The 9,832-nt window shown below is 46.1% G+C and overlaps 1 protein-coding gene across 3 annotated transcripts in view; it reads left to right on the top strand.

Annotated features, from left to right (window-relative positions):
* Positions 1 to 208: 208 nt before the first annotated feature.
* The window catches only part of LARS2 (leucyl-tRNA synthetase 2, mitochondrial), a 155,515-nt gene continuing 145,891 nt past the window's right edge, over positions 209 to 9,832 (top strand). For 2 of the 3 annotated variants that reach the window (XM_044253744.1, XM_044253742.1), the window contains exons 1-3: positions 209 to 303; positions 2,634 to 2,888; positions 9,271 to 9,399. In XM_044253744.1, the coding sequence (XP_044109679.1) occupies positions 2,655 to 2,888; positions 9,271 to 9,399 (363 nt within the window). In that variant the 5' untranslated portion in view covers positions 209 to 303; positions 2,634 to 2,654. Of the gene's footprint in view, positions 405 to 2,633; positions 2,889 to 9,270; positions 9,400 to 9,832 lie in introns of all 3 variants that reach the window. The other variant, XM_044253743.1, reaches the window with a different exon arrangement.

The following is a 9,832-nucleotide window of genomic DNA, read 5'->3' as shown; positions in this document are numbered from 1 at the left end:
AGAGACAGGGCAGAGAACTGGGCCGAAGGGCGGGGCTCGAGGCCGGGAGGCGGTGCCTGGGCATGGGGGCGGAGCCCGAGGCCGTCACGCAGCTGCCTCCGCCCCACAGACTGCCGGGAGTCCGTCCCCGGCAGCGCTCCGCTTTCCTCGGCTCCGCCCCCGCCTGTCTGTGTCTGCGCCAGCCGCTACCGATAAAGTTGTTGTTCTGCCAACATGGCGGCGCCCATAGTGACTGTCCTGGCAGTGTTCGCCTAAAAGTGGAAACATTGGCATGAGGAGCCGCAGGCCGGAGCCTGTGAGCAGGTAAACCCCAGCCCGGGGCTCAACGGGATGAGAGGCTTCTGGAGTGGAGACCTCTGTCCCCGGATCGGGAGGTTCCGACTTGCTGGAGGCAGGAGGGCAAGGTGAGGGCTGAGTTCGCTGGTACCCGGAACCCTGCAGTTTCTGACCTGGAAGTCTCTGAGATCCGGGTCTTCAGACTCGTGGAGCCAAAGACCCTGACTGTAGCTCTGGACCTTTTCCAGTCCCAGAAGAATTCACATGTACACGTAGTTTTGTATTCAAGTTCCCTTCCTACTGCTCCTTTGCCCCTGTTCATCCCTGGATCTTTGCTTCCCTGGGCTGGGGGGTTTGGACTCAGTTAAAGGCCGTCCAGTGCATCTCTGTGGCCCAGAGATCCTTGCCACTGCATTAAAGTTCGAAACCCCTCAGAGATCACGTGGATTTACCACCTCATCCTAGAAGGAAGATGAGGTTCCCGATAAGATTTGCCTGAAGTCCCCCAAGGAATTAGCCTTTTTTTTTTTTTTTTTTTTAAAGACTTTAGTTATTTAACACAGAGAGATCACAAGCAGGCAGAGAGAAAGGGGGAAGCAGTCTCCCTGCTGAGAGCCTGATGCGGGCCTGGATCCCAGGACCCTGAGATCACGAGCTGAGCCATGCAGGCGACCCGGAATTAGTCTTTGCAAAAGCCAAGATTGTATTTTTTGTTAAAAATTTGTTTTCTTTAAGATGCACTTTCCCTAATCCATTCTTGCGCATTTTCTTTTGGGCACACAGATGCCCTCATGTGCTTCTTTCTTGTGTTCTCTTTATTTGCCTGTCTCCTACTCTTCCCATACGTTTCTCTGCCCATATATGATTGTCATTTCAGGTCCAGTTCTCAGGCTTGTCCCATTCTAACCACATGTCGCTGCCTCCATCATTCTCAGAAAACCTAAACTTGAGCCCCAAGTGAGGGTGAGGTCAGGACTGACTATTTAAAGAGGAGTGAAGTAGTGGGGATTGATGCTTTGGAAAGATGTGGAAGAAAAGACAAGATTCCAAGCCTCTAGGCCAGGAACTAGATGAGCCAGAGCTAAGGAAGAAAAGGGCCAAGTTGATTCTAAATACAAGACATGAGCCACACCTTTCACATTGCTGGAATAGTCATAGTTCTCTAATAAAATGGCTGTATCTGTTGTCAGGAAGAAGCCAGGGATCAGGGCTTTGGTGGTGGAATGTCCAAGAGCAGGGCCTGGAAAGTAAAGGAAGGGAACAGGTCTGATGCATCAAGAAGTTCTGTAGTATATTGTCGAGGTACATTGAACGAACCTTTTAGAATTTCTAAAAGAAAGTGAGTTTTATTCAAGGCCAAGTTAGGATAGCTGCTGGGGTACACAGTCTTCACAAAGAAGAGAGTGCTCTGTGAAGGAACATTTGGTGTAGGGTTATATAAGCTCCAGCAAAGGAACATTTGGTGTAGGATTGTATTTTTTTTTTTTTTTACATAAAAAGTTACATATCATTAGACAAAGGACATTTCAGAAAGTTGCAGTCCTTAAACTTCTAGTTTATGCAGGGCTGTATGCCTTTAATCTTATGGGAACAAGTGAAGTTTTCTCCTTTTTTTTTTTTTTTTTTAATAATCTTTGTTTGGAATGCTCCTTTTTGGTTATTTCATAAATGCAGCAGATGGGCAGTGTGCAGCCCATACTTGTAGGTTTTGCGGAATCATTTTGATTTTGGTAAAATGTTAAAGTATAGCTTCCCAGGGAGCCCAGGAGCAGGGGCCATAAACATTAAAAATTGAAAATTTCCTTTTTTTAAATCAATATTGTAGCCCTGCGTACACTTTATGCTGTGTCCCTCTGAGTCTTGGGGATCCCCATTTGGGTGTAGACACCTTGTTACCACATTGCTCCCCAGAGAGGTGGAATCCATTTACATTCTCAGGTGTTTAGATGCCTTCTGACAGTTGAGCCTCGGGACAGGCCAGCATGTGCTTGGAGCTCCTCTGCAGCCTGGATGATGGGGCAGGAAGCTGGCTAGACAGACCCTGGGCCGGGCGTATGGGGGAAGGAGACCGGGAGCCTGTGGCAGGGGCTGGCCCAGCTGGTAGTCTCCCCTTGTTCCTGTGGGAGTTTTGTGTCTTTGGCATTTGGAAACACTGGGTGCCTTTATATTTTCCATTAAAGAGTGTGTGCTTAGCTCAGCTGAAGTTCTGTGGTGTAGTTTTCAGGGAAGGAAGTCATGAGAAGGATAAGAAGAAAGCAGGTGCATGTTCAGGGAACACTAGACTAAACGGGAGAACAAACTCACATGAGAGGGTCCCGGGCAGCTCCTACGTGTGTGCTTTCTGTCCTCTTTTTCAGGATCTCCCCACCTTCTGCAGAATGGCTTCTGCTTGGCGGAGACTGGGCTTTTACGTCTCTTTTCTGAAAAGCCAGCTAGAAGGTCAGCCAGGAATCGTCAGCAGGGGAAGGAGAGTTATTCTGGGATGCACCAGAGGTATATACAGCGCCACTGGAGAGTGGACGAAAGAGTACACACTGCAGACAAGAAAGGAAGTCGAGAAATGGTGGCATCACCGAATAAAAGAACAGGCCTCCAAAATTTCAGAAGCTGATGTGAGTATTCTGAGGAGTTTTGAGAGGGTAGAGAAGAGGGGATAAGGACTTGGACTCTGGGGTCAGATTTCCCAAGTTCAAATAAGTTATTAAGTATGTGACCTTGAACTGAATGATTGACTATGTGCTTCAGTTTTGTTACCTATTATGGACAGTGCTAATACTAGTGCTTCCTAGGATGTTTTTGAGCGGTACATGAGATCAGACAAGGATAGTGGTTAGAAGGGTTTTACCCCACTGGGCGTTCTGGAACAGCATTTACTGGGGAGAGTCATCAGGACTCATCTGGCCGGGGGTGGGGTCCTTCCTGGTCCATGGCATGGTAGGGCAGCACACAGGGATCTGGCGGGGTCACATGTAAAGCTCCAGGAGTGGCACATGGACCCCTCACCTGTGGAACTTTGAATCTGCATATTCTGAGAAACACCTGCCTCTTCCCTGGCATAGACCTTGGTCTCAAACCTGGTTCTGCCACCTCAGCATCATGGTTTGGGAAGTACCAGCCCTTCCCTTGTGTGATCTGGGCCTGGGAGCCAGCCTTGCAGTGGCAGTTGTGTGAGTTAGTGAACTATTGGCTTCTGCTTGGGATGCATCAGCTTAGCTCTCTACTTAGAATTATCTTCAGTATTTGGTTGTACCCAGTTTCCATGAGGCACCATATTGGATGCTGGCTCCTTCTCTAGGAGTCCAGCCTGTCAGGGATTGGTCTTGGGTGTGGTAGCCCTAACTTCTTGATGTTGGTCAAAGTAACAAATGGGAGATGTGATTCGTTATATGAAATGTTGACTCTGATCAGAGCCAAGCACTAGAAGATAGTTTACTCTTAAATTCTATCCTCCCTTTGTAATAGTTGCCAAATAATACAGACCTTCTACAGTTAATCGAAGAGATGAGGCCAAAGGCAAGCAGTTGAGTTAACATAACTGCAAGAGACCGCCTTTCCCTAGACTCGGGCATTTCCCATCTCCCACTTCTTGCTCTTTTCAGACTCATTCCTTCTGTGAGATTGATCACTGAAGAATGCTGGGAAAGTTGTTTGTGTTAAAGTGAAGAGGATGTTTTTGGGAATGGGTTAGGGAGACAATCTGGTCTTGAGAGAGGTGTGATGGATCACAAATGGAATGATAGAAAGGGTGGCTGGAATAGGATGCGCGATTGTACCATGAGAGCCTGACGCAGGGCGTGAAGAGCCTTCATGTGAACCTGACCAGACTCAGGTAGCCGAATGCATTTTGGAAACAAACTAGGGAGCAGTTTCATTATGAACGAGGAGAGTCAAAGTTGCTTTTCTTCTGTTCCTTTGTCTTTTTGGTTTAGATTATAAGTTAGTAGCTTCTACACATCTTAAAGTTACAGCTTACTGATTTTTGTGGCATCTCGTTCTTCTTAAGTATATGGTTTTTTAAAACAATTAAACGGATCAAGGGGCACCTGGATGGCTCAGTCAGCTGGGCCTCTGGCTCTTGGTTTTGGCTCAGATCGTGATCTCGGGTTGTGAGAGCGAACCCCACGTTGGGCTTTGTGTGCAGTGTAGTCTGCTTGGGATTCTTTCTCTCCCCCTGCCCCTCCCCCAGCACATGCACACTCTAAATAAATAAATAAATACGTAGTAAATTCTTTTAGAAAATTAAATGGATCAACATAAATAGTGTATCAGTAATTAGGGAAGTAGCTGGAGGGGTATCGAGGGCGATCTCCTGGGAACAGCCTCTCAGGTCTGTTCTGGGGAACCGTGAGGTGGAGAAGATTCTGTATGTCCAGTCAGGAACCAGGGCCATAGGGTGGGCTCGGCCTCAAGACTGCAGTGTGCTCGCGACCACGTCCCGTAACCTCTTTGATCCTCAGATTCTTCGCGTTGTTTATCTCACAGAATTGTTTTGAAAATTGGATGAGAAAATGTGGCTGAACACATTTTACAAACCGAAATGTTACGTCAATAAAAGATCCAGGAGGATGAACGTGTGGAGTATCTTTGTCAGGAACCAAGGAGACAACTAGATGTCCGTGGACTTTGAAGCCTTTATCATTGACCTCACTCTGGTATTAGATCTATTTAAGGTCCACCTAGATGAGTTTCCAGGAGTTGAATGTCTTGCCATGATCACCTTAATCATCATTTTTTAAAAAGATTTATTTATTTATTTGACACAGAGAGAGAGAGAGATAGATCACAAGTAGGCAGAGAGGCAGGCAGAGAGAGGTTGGCGGGGGGGAAGCAGACTCCCCGAGGAGCAGAGAGCCCGATGCAGGGCTTGATCCTAGGACCCTGAGATCATGACCTGAGCCAAAGGCAGACACTTAACCCACTGATCCACCCAGGCACCCCCTTAATCATCATTACTGAACGAAGTTCCATTTAAAGAGCATTTTACTATATGTCGGTACTATCTTCCCTATATTACCTCATTTAATCCTGAAACAACCCTGGGGATATGGGGGGGAGTAAGAAAACAGAGGCTCAGAGGGAGGTTTGGTTATTTATGGGGATGCGTGCCTGGGACCTTCTGTTGCTCACCTTTGATTTATAGATTCTGAGCTCAGAAAGGCAGGAATTTGTCCAAGGTCCCACAACTGGTGGCAAGGCTGGGGCCAGAACTAGGGCTCCAGGCTCCCTCTGTCTGTCCCCTCTAAGTTCTGTGACAGCTTTGGAACGTGATCTATAAAGAGGCAAGAGTTATCTTTCTCCTGACGTCAGAAGCTGGGAAAAATAATAGGTCCCACTTATAAAAACCATCGTCTTCCCATCGCTTACAATCTTAATTTCTTTCAAAGGCTTACATTCTTAAACTTTTATATAATTATGAAAATTTCCCCTTCAATCAGATTCCTGCTCAGTTTTACCATAAACCCTCATAATTCCTTCTTGCCATCCACAGAGGATAGAACTCATTTCATTATCATGGAGGGAAATGAACTTAATTCACACAGAAAAGCAAAAAGCAGGGACATGAAGCAAGCAGAATACCTTTTCTGCAATAAACAAAAATAGTCATGAATATTAAAGACTTTGGCCAGCGGGGCTTTCCTGTATATCTTCTGTAAGCTCCGTTTTGGAGTTTGGCTTAGTTAGTGTGTAAAGAATCACTCAGTTGTGCTATACGTTAAATCTCTGTTGGACAGACCTACCAGAAAGAGAGTCATGAAGAAGCTGTATGTGGAAAATGTTTGCAGTAAGATCAGTTGTTAAATAAACATGATATAAAAAAAAATAGATCTGTTACTCTTAACGAAAACAAATTGATTATAATAAATGGGCTTCATGTAAAGACTTAAAATGAAAAACAAGAAATGGTTTATATCAAGGATTTTATTGATTTTTTTCCAGATCCTTAAGACCCCTGTAATGGGTATTTCTCCACGTCCCTAAAAAATGCCCCAAGAAAAGGCAATAGACCCAGTCCTTTACGAGAAGGAGTAAGGCTGAGGCAGAGTAGACAGTTTGCTTGCTTCTGATTCTATACGGAGTGACAGAGTAAGGTCTTGTGCCTACTTTGAGGGACTAGTTTACAAGCACTAGTTTACAAGAACTAGTTTACAAGTCACTTCCTCCTTAAAGACAGCAAGTCCTGAGTCACCACCGACTCCACACCTCAGGGCCAGTCTCCTGAGGTTTTCCAAGGGTTATGAGTCTGTAGTTTCCAGTTAAAACGTGTGATCACTAGTGGATGCTTTCCATCCGTTTATGTAAATCAGCTGCAGTTGTTACTTGAGCATTAAGTGATTTTCCCGTTTGTGTATTTTCCAGACTCCTGTGTATTCCCTTCTCCCTTTTCTTCCTTTAGGCAACTTCACTTAACCCCTCATTGGTAATTTCTGGATGTTGGGCAGTGCAGAGAACATTCTAGTCTGTTTTGCCACATGTTAGTGGCCCTGTTAAAGGTTTGTTTCACTTCTTTGCTGAAGGAAGTTTAAAGCAAGGAGTCAAATGAGATTTGGAAAGAATCTGACTTCTGGTATCTTCTGCTCCCCTGATTGTAATTGGCCATGTCAATGATCAGTCATGCAGATACTTAGCAAAAAATATATCACCCCCTCCATACACGAAGGAATGGTCATGAATATTCTGTTTTTTTTTTTTTTTAAGATTTTATTTATTTATTTGACAGAGATCACAAGTAGGCAGTTCTTTAAGACCTAAAGAAGGAGAGAGGAGGAAGCAGGCTCCCTGCTGAGCAGAGAGCCCAATGCGGGGGCTCGATCCCAGGACCCTGAGATCATGACCTGAGCCAAGGCAGAGGCTTTAACCCACTGAGCCACCCAGGCACCCCATGAATATTCTGTTTTGCGTTTGTTTCCATTACTTTGGGGGAAGCAAAACCTGAAGGAACTCTAGCAGCACCGCAGGAGGGGAAAAAGGGCAGAGAGGAAAACCAAGGCAGAAATAAATGAAAGAGTGTTAATATCAGAAGGTCCTGACCTCAGAGACCAGCAGTTATCTCTTCTTTTCTTCAGAGAGCCCTGCATGAGAGGATGTAAGCCTGGGTAGGAGGAGCCCTCCTGTCACCTGGACAGGATTTGTGTAGCTGGGGGAAAAAAATGCCCTTTGGCTCTAAGTACTCTGTGGGGCTGGGTATTTAACTCACGAAGTGAGGAGGTGGGGGGGCGGGGAGAGGGAGATGGTGAAACACAGCCCTTGCCCTTGAACCACAGATCCCTAATTAGCAATCAGTTAAATGACTACCGTGACTCCTTTGGAGCCTTCTTTCCTCGGGCGGTGCACAAACCCAAAGTCAGCCACCCCGGAGGGACTCCCTGCCCTGCGTTCATTCCGTTTGGAAGCGGGTACCATTTTTTCTGTTTCTTGTAATGCATCTATCTGTGTCTTTGGCAGCTGGAAGGTTCTCTAACCCTGGCGTGAGGCTGTCTGTAGATCGCCCCTGGGAAACAACAAACTTCTCGCCTCGTTGGCTCCGATTTTCTCATTACTTTCCCATTTCAACTTTGTCTGTTGAAAGATAAGCTCACAGTGATAAAGTTTTAGAATGTGAGTGAGGTCCGGAGCCGATGACCAAGAAAGAACTCTTGAGACGTCTTTGGTGTCTTTGGTGGTTTATCAAAGCCCGGGGACAGGACCCGATAGTTTCCTGGTGGAATATCACATTCCTCCTATCACGGGTCCTTGTCCTTGTCCTTGTGGATGAGCGTTAGGTTTAGAAGAAATTCAACTTTATTTCTATTTCCTCCTGCCTCAGGCTCCCTCAATTTTACGGTAGGGAGGGCAATGTTAGGGTTTTAGGAACTAAGTGATGGTCTCTGGGAGTTAGGCTATTGGTAGGAACGCTTCTTCCTTGTCAACAGAGGGAGACTCAGGTCTTAGAGGGTTGTGATCTTTACAAGTTAACTCTTTGTTTTTCCTTTAGGGCAGCCAGGAGTGCCTGAGGAATGTCATGTCTATTCCATGGGTGGGGAGGGGCTATGGAGTGTTAGCTTCTGCTGTGTCCTCTGGTTCCCTTCTGTTCCCCCATCAACAGTACAGCACAGAAGCCCAGCACCCAGACTGGTGCCTGTGGATCCCGCTCCTTCTGCTAAGTCCAAGTCTGAATGCAGCTCCAGGGGACTTAGAGATGTCACATCTGTGTGATTCAACTGTCGTGTCCTTGAATTATACGGATCTATGTGTTAGAGCTTCATTTAGAAAAACACAGTTCTTTAAGACCTAAATAGAAAACCGTCTTAACAGAGAAGCTTTTAAAAGGGGGGGAAAAACACATTAAAAATATATATGGGTGATTAGCACTCTGAGGTTGTTTAGCATTCTTTTGGACATTCTTCAGCTTAAACAGGTTGTTTTTTTTTTAAAGATTTTATTTATTTGACAAAGATCACAAGTAGGCAGAGAGGCAGGCAGAGAGAGGAAGGGAAGCAGGCTCCCTGCTGAGCAGAGAGCCTGATGTGGGGCTCGATCCCAGGACCCTGGGATCATGACCTGAGCCGAAGGCAGAGGCTTTAACCCACTGAGCCACCCAGGCGCATATTCTTCAGCTTAAAGCAGGGCTTTGAATTTTGGTTTTTGACACTTTTGTCAATTCATATTATAGGAGTAGCTTTTTTTTTTTAAGATTTTTAAAAAATTTACTTGAGAGAGAGAGTGAGTGGAAGAGAGAGCATGAGACAAGGGAGGGTCAGAGGGAGAAGCAGGCTCCCTGCCGAGCTGGGAGCCCGATGCAGGACTCAATCCTAGGACCCTGGGATCATGACCTGAACTGAAGGCAGTTTTTTAACCTACTGAGCCATGCAGGTGCCCTTTTTTTTTTTTTTAAAGGAAACTTCTAAAAATGTTAAACTATGACCTTGAGTACAGCACCAACGTTTTATGTGCATATAGGGCCCCAGTAAATGCTTAAGAAATGCTCATTGTCATCCTTTGTCAATTCTTTCCCAGAAATCAAAACCCAAGTTCTACGTGCTGTCCATGTTCCCTTATCCTTCTGGCAAGTTGCACATGGGCCACGTGCGTGTGTACACCATCAGCGACACCGTTGCACGCTTCCAGAAGATGAGAGGGATGCAGGTAAGGAACGATGGCTGCTAGAACAGCCCCCATTGCCTGCCACCCACCTCCCACCTAGGGATGCAAGAATGTCGTTAACGTGATCAAGACAAATGAAGAGAACCAATTTGGGTTCAAAGTAGGACAGTTTTGACGATAAACATGAAAAGCCCCGTGTTTCCTTTTATGAATTGGAAGAGCTAATAAAGTGTCTGGATTAATGGTGGGGAGGAGTGTGGGGCACGATGGGGAGGGACTGCCGTGTGTTTGGTGTTGTGCTGGGGATGGAGGTGGGGTGGGGATGGGGTCAATTATAGCTACCAATGTTGGTAACACGGGCCATCTTCCCAGGACGAGCTCACAGTTGGGCAGGGGCGAAACGCACAATCGATGGTCATCGAGTCGGGGCGTGAATCCTGCAGTACAGATGTGCATCAAATACTTTGAGAAGGAA

The sequence above is a fragment of the Neovison vison genome, chromosome 6 (assembly GCF_020171115.1).
Source record: "Neovison vison isolate M4711 chromosome 6, ASM_NN_V1, whole genome shotgun sequence".
NCBI classification, from domain to species: domain Eukaryota; kingdom Metazoa; phylum Chordata; class Mammalia; order Carnivora; family Mustelidae; genus Neogale; species Neogale vison.
The sequence above is the reverse complement of the archived record's forward strand: the minus strand, read 5'-3'. Positions and strand labels throughout refer to the sequence as shown.